Source organism: Gossypium hirsutum, chromosome A07 (genome assembly GCF_007990345.1).
Source record: "Gossypium hirsutum isolate 1008001.06 chromosome A07, Gossypium_hirsutum_v2.1, whole genome shotgun sequence".
NCBI classification, from domain to species: domain Eukaryota; kingdom Viridiplantae; phylum Streptophyta; class Magnoliopsida; order Malvales; family Malvaceae; genus Gossypium; species Gossypium hirsutum.
Window position 1 is genome coordinate 140,377 of NC_053430.1, and position 16,020 is coordinate 156,396.

Below are 16,020 nucleotides of genomic sequence, written 5' to 3' on the forward strand. Positions count from 1 at the left end.
TGACATAAGTACTTTTCTGAAAATTTATAATTTATTCCTATATTTTTTTTTCAAAAATTTGGTCTTTTTATTTTTTTAATTTTAAAATTGTTAAAATTATTCTTTTTATTAAATTCAAGATAATTACAATATAATTTTTTAATTATATAATTACTAAATAAATTTTTTATTTTAAAATATCACATCAACAAAATTAATAACAAAAATTTAACCATGTTAATAGTTGAATTTTTTAAACATAAAAATAAAAAAATTAATTTCTAAATTTCCGGAAAAGAAATATAAAAATTTATAAAGCATACTTTAACCATTTTAAAATCACTAATACCATTACAACCCCAAATTATACCTTTAATTAGACATTAGCTCAATTATAAAAAATTTCTATTTGTTTTAAACAAACAACAAGAATCACATTGCAGTAATATATATAAAAAATTTAAAAATAATTAAAAATATATTAATATAGTTTGCAACTTTTAAAATGTATCAACCATTACTCATGGGATGTTACATATTTAATTAAGATAAGATTATAAATATACATCATTTAATATTTTTCACTCAACCATGAAATCACATAATCTAGCATCAATAAATTTAATTATTAGTTAAAATATTAAATGCTGGTTTGAATTTATCATAAATAGCAATTAAAATACGTAGAGTCAAGCTGTAGTAATTTGGATTTGAAATAATTAAATATTAAAAAAATGTTGTTAAATCTAAATTGTCAACATAATAATTAAATTTATCTTATAATTTAAATAACATGTTACATCTGATATTACACATCCAAATTAATGATTAAATTAAGAGAATAATGTTATGGTTATGGTGACGATATTTTGATAAATCATTTTAGAATATCTTTAAATTCAAGAATTAATTTAAAAACCGAATTACGTATGAAATTTCATTTTTATTTTTCAAATCATTAAAATATATTTCCAGAACATCAAATTTTCCTAGTATCCACTGCCAAAATAACCGCTAAAAGAAAAACCATATCATCCATTTATAAATCCGCAGCCTCTACTACTTTCTCTCTCTTCTCTTTTCCATTTGTTTATGGTTGAAAAAGACGGAATATTGACAAACCCTTAAACTTGTTTTCAACCTCTGCGCAATTGTAACTAGCAACTAACGACCCCCCCTTTCTTTACCGACTTCCATATGGCCTCGATTTCTGGAGCAGCCGAACGCCGAGACCCCAGATCCGGCGGCAAGATTGTGCGGCCGCGGCGAACCTTGTTGCGTAAGACCCCTTACGACCGCCCAAGATTGCTCAATTCAACTCAGCAAAACCCTAATTGGATCTCCAGGCACATCCTTTCCCCCACTCGGGCCATCGTCTCCGGTGCCACCAGGGTGCTCTCCTCTGTTTTTGGCTTTGAATCTTCATCCTCCTCTTCTTCGTCGTCGTCGTCTTCAGACTGTGATTCAACTTCAGGTTCCACATACCACTCTTTTTTTTTTTTAATTCTCACTTAAAAGCATAAAATTTTCGAAATCCGACTTTCCCCTTTCCCTTCCTCTCTCCTTTTGGTTTAATTATATTTGTTTTGGTAGCAATAGCTTAAATTCAAGGTTTTCGTTTGACGGGTTTCTACAATCGAAGTATGCATATATATATATTGGTTAACTTTGAATTCCATAAAATATAATATTAGAGTCTAGAATGTTGATTGCAGCCACAGCATGCCGACAGTGTGTTAGTGCTAGTAATGATGTTGTGTGCTCTCGTTTTGCTTAGTACTTTGCTTGGCGGTTAAACTGTTTAAGCTACTTGTTTTCAGTGAGGTTACGTACTGTTATCTTGATTCTTGAGGCTTACATAATCTCTCATACCCTTTTACTGGGCACTAACCTTTTAATATATGATAAGCATATTTCTTTTTCGGTACAAGTAGATATGAAAAATCAGATTAATATGGGAGGGGATAAACATTCCGAGTTGTTACACTGTTATTCTTCCATAAGATTTCTACTTGCTCAGGTGGTGATCCGCAGTCACGCTGCATTCATTTTTACTCAATAGATTTTTTTTTTTCTTTTCGGTGCAGATGACACAGCTGGTACAAATAATGGTCAGGATGTCTCGACTGAAGGGTTTAATAACATAGGACATGTAAGTATGACATCCTTTATGCTTTGCGCCATTATGCAAAAGGGAAAAAGAACATTTTTTTTCTGGTGATACTGGTAAAATTGGTGCTGATATGATAATATTCTTCTTCACTGTTTTGTTTATGTACTGTGTCTTTATAATAGTGATGATCATAATGATCTTAGAGGGTTACTTAGTTGTTCCTTTGCGGGTTACCAGAGTGAGCCCCAACCTTTTGCAGGAAAGATTGAAACCAAGCGTCTAATAGAGCGGCTTCTCATGCAGGAGTCATTCTCAAGGTAAGTAAAGAACTTTTTTCTTATGTTCTTTGGATGTTTTGCCTGTTGTAATCCTTTACTTCCTTCCTCCATAAGTTCTGATAAAAATATTTGGTCAAGACCAAGAAGCGCATGTATTATGGAATTTATGTCGTTTGATTATTTGGTGAACCTTGCATCACATTTTGAGTTGGTTGTGCATTCAACTGTTATCCCTCATTTATATCTCCCGTTAAGCATAAAGTTCAAGTTGTATATGGATGCTATTTTGACCAGGGAAGAGTGTAATAAACTAACAAATATTATCAAGTCAAGAGTTGTGGATTTTCCAATGATCAAAGGCATGGGGCTTGAAAGGTTAAATGAAACGCCTAACAGAACAGGTGGAACTGGTATGGCTTTGACAACCTTGAGAGAACAGATTTCAAGAATGAACTTCACAGTACCTATAGTTGACTGATTGTGTTTCTCATTTTTCAGATGTTGGTATTGATGATCTTTGTGACACAGCTGTTATAGAGGCCAAAAAGTGGTTAGAGGAGAAGAAGTCAGGATCAAATTCTAAGTCAGAGTTTCCCCATGGGACCTCTGCCTCAAATTTTGTTACGTTGGCACATGTTTGTAACTCTTTTCTCTGTGATGCTCGTGTGTTGCACCTTTTTTGTGAATTCTTTTCTTGGGAGGAACAAATGCATGTGAATATTGATGAGATAGGAACTTTTTCTTGGGAAAGGGGTAGATAACAAGGGCTTTGGTTAGATTATCACTATGATACTTACTGTTTCATCAATGGTGCTAGTTTCGAGTACAACTGTGTGCTTTTGTCCTTTGCCTCATGATTTATGCTGAATGTTCTAGTTCTTCGACTTTTGCTTTTGGTTCTGTGCCATCTCCTTTCTGCTTTCCTGAGTTTCCCAATTTCTGTCTTCATTCAATTTTCAAGCTGATATTTTGTTCATGTATTTCCTCTTTGTCTTCTATAACTTATGCTTATACATGTGTGTATACATATAGATCACGCATCTTGTACTTATATGTTTGTTTTACCTACATGGAAGGCATTATACAGAAATTAAAAAAATAAAATAAAATCTTAGGGGCAAGTTGAATATGAGCCATAAATGGATATAAGTTACCTATCCTCTGCCCCACTTTATAATAAGTTCTTATAGAATTCAATTTGCTTATAATGGGTGTAGCCGTGCCAGTAATGGAGTACTGTTGTAAACACCACTATTGTTGAAAAAAAAGCTTACGATGAATGTTGATATTTAAGTACTATGTTAGTGTGAAAAATATGTCAATATCTTAGTAAGCTTTTATTGCTGCAGAGTGTTGAAGGTGAAGCAGGATCACCTGTGGACATGGCCAAAACATACATGCGAACTCGTCCTCCATGGGCATCACCTTCTACAAACAATATTGAATTTAGATCTCCATCACCACTTGGAGTGCCCCTTTTCAAGGAAGAAACACCATATTCATTTGGGGGCAAGTATTTGTCCTCATCCAAGGTGCTCTTATATGCTTATTTCTCTGCTGATTGGATGTAATGATGCATATTTGTATTTTATGGGCTTTAAGATTTCTAGTCTTCTTTAAATTATCTATGATATTATTGTCTGGTTGCTTTTTTTTGGTTGAGCCCATGGTTTATCTTTTTTTAGTTTCTATTGCAATTCAGGTTGTCAATATGCGTAATTTCGTTATCATCAATGTCTGTTTTTGAATACCATCAAATATTGAGAAGTATGGAGTTTGATACTATCCCTTTCTTACTAGTAAAAATATATGTAATGAAAAAAGTGAAAAATAAAAGAAATTAAGGAGAATTTCAATCAGTCGAACACTTTTTAGGCCTATTACCTTACAAGGAAACGCGCTTAGGTGCACTAGGTGTATACCTGAACAAACGGGCCTTGTCCAAAAGGGTCTGAGGCACTTTTGTTGCCTAGTGCTGAGGTGCTGGGTGCACGCCTTGTCATCACTGTTGCAATTATACCCTAAAAGAAATAATTTACAAGTTTCTTTGACCTCAAGCTTAAAGAAAATTTGTTTACAAGGTCAAAAGAATGCTTGCACTTATGCTTGTATATGGGTAATGTGCAGGGGAGTATAGGTATAATTGTCTGAGTGCTTTCTTTTGTTATGATTTAATTTGCTGCTTATACATTTGGCATGAATGCAGCGGAAAAGGGATTCTCCTGCCACTGGTTCATGGAACATCCAAGAGGAAATACGAAAAGTAAGATCTAAGGCAACACAGGAAATGCTGAGAACTCTATCATCCCCAAAAGTTGACTGGTCTTCACTTGCCTTAGAACATAAAAGTGTTCCTGATACTTTAGCTGCCAAAAACTTAGGCACTGCCGAGGAAATTAACCTGCAGAGCTCTAAAAAAACAGTAGATGCATCTGAAGACTCGGCTACAAGACCAGGTGCAGTTTAACTTGTTGGAAGGAAGCTCCAATTATCTTGGACAATTCTCTTCAGATAGTACTTTGTACTTTTCAAATTTTGATTACTTTTTTAGTTTCTGAGTGGTTTTTTAAGACATTACATCTTTTTCTCATTTCAGTTTCACTGACTCCAGAAGTTGCATTAAATAGTGATGCTTTACCAGTCCCTGCAACTCTTGGTTGTGAAGAAAACCAGGTATCTTAGTAGTTGAATGTGAAGCTTACATGGTGCTTGCTGAAAAGTTGTTAATTATATAGTTATGCATATTCTTTTTCCATTAGTTTGTTACCGGAATCTTTGATTGTTCTTATAGGGTAGATTTATGATATGTTGATATTTCTAATAATTTGTTAAGCATTGTGATATTTGACATTTTTCTTCTTCCTTGCAAAGGATATGGAAGCTGTTCAAAGCAGTGAGGGAAAAAGAGGTATTATTGCAGCCTTTTTAATTTTTATCTTCTATTGTCAATTTTGCTTCAAACAAATATAGTGGCTTTATATATGCATTATGAATATTATTCTATTAACTTGAGGAGTGACAGTTATGTCTATAATTCTTATACTTGATACATGTTTGCCTAATTTATTTTTTTAATGAAAAAAGTTATGGATGGTGATTTGATTACATGGTGTTTGTAAGTGTCCTGACTAGGTTATTTTTCGTTTAACTGAAGTTTTGCATTCATGCTTTTGGCATTGTTCATAAAGAAAGGTAGGAAAAACTAGGCAGTCCTCAGCTGGAGGTCTGTAAGTCATGAATTTATGATTATTAATTCGTGGACAAAACTAAAAAGGTTGTGGTGTCCTACCAGTAGAAGAATAATGTGCTGGTTCCTGCAAGATCTCCCTGTAATTTCAATCTCAAAAGGAAGTGTTTTTATTTGCTAGACTTGCTCTTTGTCTAATGAATTTATGATCATGGCATTGTATGTTTCATCTTCCATTGTGGATAATTGCAGCCATGCTTGATTCCATTATTTTCTGTTTTGTGTAGTCCTTATCATCTGATAAATCTTTTCCCTGTAGGCTTTATCAAATGTTTCTAAGTGTGTTTCTGGATTGTGCAGGTAAGACACTAGATGAGGGACAGAGACTTCAATCAGCAATAGACTTCAAAACTGCGTCAAATAGGTTGGTCTCACTCTATTAAAGAATCCCCTTCCAACAAAAAAAGGAATTTTTAGTTTTGATATCAAAGGGGTTTTACTGTTGTGGAGTTCCTCACTTGTCTCTTTATGAAGCGGCCAATGCTTTTTCTTTTTGTTGTAACTTTTAACCTTTTATGCCACAGTGATGTCGATCATTTCAAGGACGCCAATGGGTCTACCCTGCAGTTTGATTCCACTAGGGACGGAACTGTACAGGGTAAGAAATTACTTATTTGCTGTTTTTCTGCTTGACCTTCTTACTAAGATTTGTCGCTATCCTTCTTAACACCTCAAAATATTGGCTCACGAACACAGCTTTAAAGATTATATTATGTGGGTGTTGATGTGCATATTTAGAGGACAATGTTTGCATAGTCTTTTGTTGATTTTGTAATTACTGATGAGAGTTTTTCATCTATAAACATATATCAGTAGGCTCACAAATAGAAGACAAAAATTGTTCGACATTAAAAGAAGTTGCTGAAACAGGTGGTGCTGCATCTACTGCCAATGGGTTACCTTCTTCAGGATACAGGTGAAACAGCTGCTAGCCTGAATAGTTTTGTTTTGTGGCGTTTGAATATATATATAATTCAGTTGGTTTTCTCCCTCATTTCAGTAAGCCAGCTGAAGTGGAAAAAGAAGAAAACCATGGAGCAATAAATGAGGAAGAGAATAATACAGTTGGTTCAGGTGATGAGAATGCAACAAGAGTGGGTGAGGCTTTCATAGAAGTGGCAGAAGTAAATGAAAATGATGTTGCTGTATCCGATTCCCAGCACAGTTCAAGCATGAAGTTTGAAGGTGAAGGTGAAGATTTGGCACAGAAGCCGAATACACGACACTCAAAAAGGAAAAGCAACAGTGTTATGGAGAAGCAGGAGGTAAAGAAAGTGAGCAGAAACAACAGGAGAGGGAAGGGACGGGTGAGATGAAGTATATTGTACTAATAATGTGCTCATAGCTTGTGTAAAATGACCTGTAAACTATGATAAGGATAATAATATGGCATGCCTGTATTATTTGTAGACTGTAGTATGTATCGTAATTCGGTGTTAACCCTTTTAATGGCTGTCTTGTCTGTCAAGATGGAGGGGGATTTATTTAGGTGTCAGTGAGGTTTCGTCAGTTCAGGAATTGATTTTTGTATGTCCATCATCACCCTTGTAAACCAATCGTGACTCTAGTGGGTACTAGTTGTAAGCACTTTTTTCTTGCCTCGGTACAATATCCACTTGAATACGTTAATCTATATGGATTTCAAGAACAATAGTTACTATTACGTAAATTTTTGTAGTAATATATGTAATACATTACTACTTGATGAACATTGATGATAATATAATAATGGTTAATGTATTACATATATTACTACAAATTAATTACTATAAAAATTATTAAAAAAGCATGGGATTAATGTTTGATATTATTAAAAAAGCATGGGATTAGTGTTAATGTAGAGTTTCCTTACATATGTTCCTATGTTCTTGATATATTAGTGAAGAGAAAATAAGAGAAAGTGATGAGAAATAGTGTAGAAAAAGAAAATAAGGGTGTTATAAACATGGTAATTAATATCTTGCACTAAAACAGTTTTGGACAGTAGCAGTAGTCTAACTTTGAAAAATCACAATAAATTGTAGAAATCGAATTATAGGATGAATAAAATATGAAATTAAATCTTATTGAGTTTAGTTTCTTATAGAATAAATTATGTAAGTAATGGAATTATAAATCATGAGATATAATAAATTTTGTGAGATAAGGTCAGAATGATTTTGGGTTCCCCTATTCTGAATTTGGAAAATCATCAAAAATTGGATAAAAATAATTAGGGGCTTAAATTTATATATTTAGAATCTTGAATTAATCTATTTTCAAGAGAAATAAATGGGAACATCATTAAATTTTTTTACGAGGAGATAATTAATTTTTAGTGAAGAAGGGTCAGAACTGTCAGATAGCAGAACAGGGGTAATTTTAAAGAATAAACTGTACTTATTGGCTAAACCAAAAAATTCTGAAAATTTTATGGTAAGAATATATATGAGTATATTTTCAGGAAAAATTATCGGATCTTAATTTGAAGTTCTATAGCTCCAGATATAAATAATTTAGTGACTATGACACAAATGGACAACTTGAATATTCATAAAAGTAAATAATAAAAATTTTAGATAATGTTACTTACAAGTGTGTTATATACATTAAGGATGTGGTATGGAGAGGAGGGGGAGGAAAATATATATGAACATTCAACTAGTATGGTTAATTTGCATGTTTTAGGCTCAAGGACTAAATTGAATAAAAGTAAAACTTTAGGGGGCAATTTTGTAAAAATATCAAAATGACCAAATTGAAGGGAATGAATTGTTTTATTATCTAAATTAATAAATTAAATGAAATTGTTAATTTAAGATCCGGTGAAAATTGGGAAAATGATAAATTAACAAAATGCCCCTAAATCTTAGTATTTCTGCAATTTAGTCAGGTAGGTTTGTATAACTTGAATGAGCATATAAATATGTCAATTTAAATATTATATTGTATTTTATATGATGTTTGAATTGAATATTTGAAATGTATGGATGTTGAAATGAAAGAAATAATACATGTTCTGAAACTACTTGAAAGGGATAAAATTTGTTTGAATATTGGGTTCCAGATGGATATAGGTGATTTCCCAAATGAAAAAAGTTTCTGCATGTGTTGCAGAAATAGATAACCCGGACAGTTAATCTGACAAAAGCCTTCTCGAGAATATAAAGTGGATAGGATCCGTTCCTGATTCACTATAATACCTCAAAGTGGATAGGATTTGTTCCTGATTCACTATGGTAATTTAAAGTGAATAGGATTTATTCCTGATTCACTATGGAAACTTAAGGCGGATAGGATTTGACCTGAAAAGGTAATCCTGATTCGCTACAGTTACATGATATATGATTCATTATGGTAACCTAAGGTGGATAGGATTTGACTTGAAAAGATAATCTTGATTCACTACAGTTACATGAGATGTGACTCGAGAAAGTGCTTGATGATTAAACGTCCTAAGGGTTATTTCTGAATATGAATTGATGGAATATGGAAATGTACGTTTTGAGTGTACTGTTGAAAAATCCATCGAAACTCCTATGGTTCAACGAATAGAATATTTGATATGATACGAGAATTATAATATAAAAAGGATGTTACATGAAACATGAAAATGAATGCTAAACGATATAAATTAATTAAATTATTTTGAAAATTTTGGTAATGCCTCATATCCTATACTGGTCTCGAATACGGGTAAAAGGTGTTACAAATCATAGTTTACCATCCTAACTTAATTTGAAATTTTCTCGAATCAAATTGAGTGAGATTTAATTCTATTCGAATTGAATCGAATCGAATATATTTATTTAAATTAAATTAAAAAAAATATTTTAGGTCTTTGTAATCATTGTCACCCCAGAGTAATCAAATTTATCCACCGTAATTAAATTTGTTATTAAATTTTATCCCCTTATAATTTATTTATTAATCTTCTATGGGATTATCAATATTTCAATTTTAGCAAAAATTTATAAAGATTCAATATGATAAAATTATTCGAGTTATTCAAATTCAAAAATCAAACTCAATTTGAACTCGAAATTCGAAAAAAATTCGAATTAACTCGAATAACTCGATACATTTAACTCACACGTAGTATTTTCTACACCAGTCTCTTGATCCTCACACCTCCTTAATAATCAACTTTCTTTGCTAATCCAAAACCCACAATTCCATTGAATATGGCTAGTGAAACCGAAGCATAAAGACAAGCCTTTGCCTTAGCCTTCTTGGTGGTTCTCCCCTTGTGTAGTTTGATCTGGTTCATAGTTGGATTGTAATCAAGTAACAAACTTTTAACAACTCTCCTTAAAACTTAGTCTTATTAATAAAAAATACTTTGTTGCCGTTGAGACACTTATAGACTTTGGTGTGCATTGTAAACGGGTTATTATGTAATCCCATCGACTTCTGTTTTTTTATCTTTAATGCCTGTTGTTTCTCTGTTTATTAACACTTGTATGTTTTGTTGCAGTATTATGCATTTGATATCACTTATTTTATGTCCTCTCTTGATTGCCACCTCTTGAATTTGTTATGGAATAACTAAGTACTGGGTAAATACGCTTTCTTCTTTGCTTCTTCTAGGCAATGGAGATTATGTTGCTGGGTAAATTTCAGATTTAGGTAATTGTTCTTTTGTTGTATGCATAGTATAGTTTTTCTTGTTTGCACATGAAATGCAGTCCAAGTTTTTTTTCTTCATTTTGGATCCCATTGTTTCATTTTTCAGCTGAAAAGCTGGAGCAAGCAGAGAATCAGTTGGCTCACTATCGCATTGCCCCACTAGTGTCACGGACTTAGGATTTTTGCCTCACAATCCGTGCGGCCTTAGGCAGTTTCTTGCTTTAAAAACTCCTAAGTCAGCCTACCTCCCACAATTTGAGGATTCAATAGAATTCCCCTTTGAAAACCAATACAAACGAAAGCAACTCAACGATCAAACAAAGGCGAACGAAGAACGAAATAAGCACAAGCCACGAAATATCAAGAACACAAGAGAGAATAATGTTTGAGTGAATACTCTCAAGAACTCTTATTATTCCTCAAAACTCAAGTGATTTACAATGAGGGAAGAGGTCTCTTATTTATAGTTGAGCCTCCCCAAATCCAACGGTGCAAAATTAAGTACATCAACGGCTATGATTAAAGGCCACCTACCACCAAACCTTTAAGAATATAAAATCATATCTTCTAAGATTACATATCTTATCTAAGATATGTAATCTTATAAAATAATATATTATATTTGTCTAACTTGTAGATGGGTCTTCAATCTCTTCAAGCAACGGGCCGGTCTGATTGGGCCAAATGACCTCCTGCCTTCTTGATGGTTCACACAGATGTGTCATGGTTGCGGGCTCCCATGCGCAACCCATGACATTCTCCCCCACCAAATCTAGCGACGCCCTCGTCGCGTCCTCTGCATGGTATCGATCTATCTTGTCTTGGAATTGCCACAAGGCTTCAGCAGGTTCCCAACTCATCTCACTATCCGGGAATCCCTTCCATCGGACTAAGTATTCGCGCCGCGGTCGGTAGTGCTTACGTCTGACCATACGATCCGCTTCGATGTTCTCGACCTCTCGATCATAGGCGGCTTTTACCCCCATTGGTGCTCGTTCAGACTTGCTTCGATTTGGGTCTTCTCCATCTTCATGGAATGGTTTAAGCATACTCACGTGGAATACTGGATGAACTTTAAGCTTTTCAGGCAACTCAAGCTTGTAGGCCACCTTGCCTACCTTCTTCACAATTCAAAATGGCCCCTCGTACCGCCGAACGAGTCCTTTGTGCAACCCATCATGTCGCAAAATCAAGTGTAGTTTGGCAAGAACTGGTTCACCTACCTGAAATTGTACGTCCCTTCGATTTCGATCCGCCCACTTCTTATTGCGCTTACTTGCCTTGTGAAGACAAGCTCTAGCCAAATCGTTTTGCTCTTGCCAATCTCTCGCAAATCGATAGGCTGCTGGATTCGGTCCCCCATAACGAGTCGCAACAGCATTGGGTGTAAGTGGCTGTTGTCCTGTTACTATCTCGAACGGACTCTGGTTTGTCGCCCCACTTCTTTGCAAATTGTAAGAAAACTGAGCCACATCTAGCAACTTTGGCCAGTCCCTTTGTGTGGCACTCACATAGTGCCGTAGATATATCTCCAATAACGCATTCACTCGTTCAGTTTGCCCATCGGTTTGTGGATGCATGCTGGTTGAAAAGTTCAAGTTTGAACCCATTAACTTGAACAACTCCGTCCAAAATCGTCCCGTGAATCGCCCATCTCGATCGCTGATGATAGATTGTGGCACTCCCCAATACTTCACCACATGTCTAAGAAACAAGCGAGCAGCCTCCTCAGCAGGACACTCCTTGGATGTGGGGATAAAAGTTGCATACTTCGAAAACCTGTCCACCACAACAAAAATGCTTGCAAATCCATCAGATTTAGGCAAACCTACAATAAAGTCCATGGATAAACTCTCCCATGGGCGCTCCGGAATAGGTAAAGGCTGTAGCAACCCAGCAGGAGCCTTCAACTCGATTTTATCTTGTTGGCACACCAAACAAGTTTTCACATAAGTCTCCACATCGTCACTCATGTGAGGCCAATAAAATCGATCCTCCAAGAGAGCTAAAGTGCGGTGCATGCCTGGATGTCCAGCCCATCTCGAATCGTGACATTCTTTCATGACTTCCTTTCGCAAGTTCCCATGTTGGGGCACATATAGACGTTGTCCTTGAGTGTATAATAATTCTCCCTCGAGCCAAAATCGCCTCGTTTTTCCCTCTTTAGCAAGCTCAATCAAATTTTTGGCCGTGGAATCGTGGGACAACCCTTCTTGAATGCGCTCCAATAAGGGACTATTGGGTTGGATTATCGTTGCAAATTCCATCTTTCGGCTAAGCGCATCAGCTACAATGTTGGCACTCCCCGGCTTGTACTCCATGCTAAAATCAAACTCTGCTAGGAGAACCTGCCAACGAGCCTGTTTGGGGGACAACTTTTTCTGGGTTAGGAAATAACTATTTGCAACATTATCAGTGAATACCACGAACCTGGAACCCAGCAAATAGTGCCTCCATGTGCGCAAACAATGCACCACAGCAGTCATCTCTTTTTCTTGGACCGTGTATCTCCGTTCTGTCTCATTCAGCTTTCGACTCTCGAAAGCAATTGGATGTCCTTCTTGCATCAATACTCCCCCAATTGCATAGTCTGAGGCATCCGTGCGTACCTCGTACGCCTTTGTAAAATCCGGTAAAGCAAGTACAGGTTCACTCACCATTGCTTGCTTTACTTGGTCAAAAGCTTTCTCACACCGAGAGTCCCAGTCCCATACTTTGCCCTTTTTCAATAAGTCCGTCAAGGGTGTAGTGATCTTGGAGTAGCCTTCAATGAAACGTCGATAGTAGTTTGCTAAACCAAGAAAGGACCGCAATTCCGTTACCTTGGTTGGTGGCTCCCAATCGGAAATTGCTCGGACTTTGCTTGCATCCATTCGGATCATGCCACCTCCTACAATATGGCCAAGAAAAGGCACCTCTCGTTGGGCAAATGAGCATTTTTCCTCTTTGACATACAGCTCATTTTCCCGTAGGACTTGGAACACTTCTCTCAGATGTCCAACATGCTCCTCAAGCGTCTTACTATACACCACAATGTCGTCAAGATAAACAACCACAAAGCGATCTAAGAAAGGTTGTAATACCTTATTCATTAGGGTGCAAAATGTTGCCGGAGCATTTGTCAACCCGAACGGCATCACCAAGAATTCAAAAGACCCATACCGAGTCACACAGGCTGTTTTGGGCTCATCCCCTTCGGCTACTCTCACTTGGTAGTACCCCGATCGCAAATCCAACTTAGTAAACCATCTCGCGCTACCAAGTTGATCGAACAGATCTGCAATAAGAGGAATGGGATACCTGTTCTTCACAGTGATCTTGTTTAAGGCCCTATAGTCAATGCACAATCTTAAGGACCCATCATGCTTCCTTTGGAATAACACCGGCGCTCCAAATGGGGCTTTGGAAGGTTTAATAAACCCGGCATCTAAAAGTTCCTTAACTGCTTTCTCAATTCCTCCAACTCAGGTGGAGACATTTGATATGGTGCCCTTGCTGGTGGCTCAGTATTAGGCAACAACTCAATCTTGTGATCTACCTCCCTCTTTGGTGGCAATGTCTTGGGCAACTCTGTGGGCATTACATCTTGAAAAGACTGCAACAACTGCTTCACTTCTTTTGGGATTTCTTCTTCGAATTTCTCCTCCACATTGTTCCTTAAGGTGGCTAAATAGGAGACTTCGTTTCTACGTACTCCTTTGGCAAATTGGATTGCCGACAATGTTTTGCCTTCCATGTTTTCTTTTCTTTTCATTCGCACCATATAACGATGGTTCGAATCAGAGATCATCATGTAGTTCTCGGAAGGATGAATATACGCATTAAGTCGGTCAAACAAACTCAATCCTACCACAAAATCATAATCATCAAGTGGGATTACCTTAATGGTTGCCTTGCCTGTCTACTCGCCAAGTTTGAGTTCCACCCCTTTAGCCACACCCGTTATGGGAATACTTTCTGAGTTTACCGTTTTATTCGACCCGAATCTTCCTCCACTTTGAGACCGAGTTCCTTCGCCATCTCTTTAGACATGAACAAATCAGATGCACCAGTGTCAACAAGGGCATTCAATTTTCTGTCTGCCACGATGATGTCCACAAACATCAGCCCATTGCTCGTCTTGTCTTCAACACCGCCCAATATCGTACCAAAACTTTTGGTGTCAGGATTGGCCTCTTCGCGTGCTTCCATAGCATTGAAAGCGGCCCTCTTTGGACAAACACTCAACCGATGTGGACCTTGGCAAAGAAAGCATCTCATTGGCTCTTTCTTATCCCCTGGTCTACCATTATAATTCCTTAGGGCTTCGCCACTCCTTTCTGTTTGCTCTTTGTCTCCCCCACCATTGCCTTTGGGTCTTGGCTTGGGTTTGGAAGCATCATTATTGTCAAACTTTCTCCCACCAGCTTCGTAGAAGTTCTCTGCCTCAGCCATAGCTACAGTCAAATCGGTGATGCCTAGGCGGCGCAACTCTTGCTTAGCCCACATTCTTAGCCCATCCTCAAACATATAAAATGCTTCCTTCTCATTCAAGTCTGAGATCTGAAGCATCAGCTCACTAAACTCCCGCACATAATCTCGAATAGTGCCTTGTTGCGTAAGCCGACGCAACTTAGCACGAGCCTCCTTTTCAGCATGTTGCGGATAAAACTGCTTCTTTAACTCTCATTGGAACTCCTCCCAAGTCCCAATGGTCGTTCCTCCACGTCTCTCATCCGTGGACCTACGTCGCCACCATAAGAGAGCAACATCAGTAAAGTAAATCGAAGCAGTGTTTACCTTAGTGGCATCATCTTCAATGCCCATTGCTCGAAAATATTGCTCCAATTCCCACAGGAAGTTGTCCACTTCTCTCGCAGACCTAGCCCCCTTGAACTTCTCGGGTTTTGGAACATCTACATGGCGTTGCTTCGATCTTGAAGTCAACATCCCATTTTCCAAAGCGACCTTACAAATTGTGAGCTCTCCCTTAAGCTCAGCAATCTCCTCTTTCATGGCAGTCACCAGGGCCTCAAGAGCTTCGTCCCTTACCGTCAGCTTGTCCGAAGTGGATCTAAGAGTGTCAAGCACGAATACTTTGCTGTCTTCCCGCAGTTCCTCCATACGGGTTAGGACCACTTCGAGTGTCTCCCTCATGTCACCAACAGACTCCTCGAGATTGACCACTCGATTTTCCAAGCTCGACAACATGTCCCTCGATCGACTAGCCTTCCTGACCCTCCCACGGGTCTCCATTGGCTCATTCTCACCAACTTCTCTCGACATCCTTCAATAGTGCTTTCGAAAGACTGGCTCTGATACCAACTGTCACGGACTTAGGATTTTGCCTCACAATCCGTGCGGCCTTAGGCAGTTTCTTGCTTTAAAAACTCCTAAGTCAGCCTAACTCCCACAATTTGAGGATTCAATAGAATTCCCCTTTGAAAACCAACACAAACGAAAGCAACTCAATGATCAAACAAAGGCGAACGAAGAACGAAATAAGAACAAGCCACGAAATATCAAGAACACAAGAGAGAATAATGTTGAGTGAATACTCTCAAGAACTCTTATTATTCCTCAAAACTCAAGTGATTTACAATGAGGGAAGAGGTCTCTTATTTATAGTTGAGCCTCCCCAAATCCAACGGTGCAAAATTAAGTACATCAACGGCTATGATTAAAGGCCACCTACCACCAAACCTTTAAGAATATAAAATCATATCTTCTAAGATTACATATCTTATCTAAGATATGTAATCTTATAAAATAATATATTATATTTGTCTAACTTGTAGATGGGCCTTCAATCTCTT

General features: G+C 37.0%; 3 protein-coding genes across 6 annotated transcripts; 1 reads left to right on the top strand and 2 right to left on the bottom strand.

Moving 5' to 3' along the window:
- Positions 1–904: 904 nt before the first annotated feature.
- On the top strand, positions 905–7,250 carry LOC107930860 (protein KAKU4). 4 transcript variants are annotated; one of them, XM_016862612.2, is made up of 13 exons: positions 905–1,453; positions 2,067–2,131; positions 2,330–2,409; positions 2,665–2,780; positions 2,869–3,005; positions 3,720–3,902; positions 4,577–4,826; positions 4,967–5,043; positions 5,242–5,278; positions 5,918–5,981; positions 6,142–6,215; positions 6,431–6,533; positions 6,618–7,250. In XM_016862612.2, the coding sequence occupies exons 1-13, from the start codon at positions 1,177–1,179 to the stop codon at positions 6,931–6,933; spliced, it is 1,779 nt and encodes a 592-aa protein (XP_016718101.2). In that variant the 5' UTR covers positions 905–1,176; the 3' UTR covers positions 6,934–7,250. The 4 variants fall into 4 exon arrangements, with proteins under 4 accessions (XP_016718101.2, XP_016718102.2, XP_016718104.2 ...); XM_016862613.2 differs by having other exon boundaries at positions 979–1,453; positions 6,434–6,533; XM_016862615.2 differs by having other exon boundaries at positions 979–1,453; positions 6,488–6,533.
- Positions 7,251–14,188: 6,938 nt separating this feature from the next.
- Positions 14,189–14,873, bottom strand: LOC121232298 (uncharacterized). Its single transcript, XM_041118040.1, has one exon. The coding sequence runs from the start codon at positions 14,774–14,776 to the stop codon at positions 14,189–14,191; it is 588 nt and encodes a 195-aa protein (XP_040973974.1). The 5' UTR covers positions 14,777–14,873.
- A 13-nt stretch (positions 14,874–14,886) lies between these two features.
- Positions 14,887–15,542, bottom strand: LOC121231925 (uncharacterized). The gene has a single exon (XM_041117019.1). It carries the CDS (start codon positions 15,488–15,490, stop codon positions 14,891–14,893), a length of 600 nt encoding a protein of 199 aa, XP_040972953.1. The 5' UTR covers positions 15,491–15,542; the 3' UTR covers positions 14,887–14,890.
- Positions 15,543–16,020: the final 478 nt, after the last annotated feature.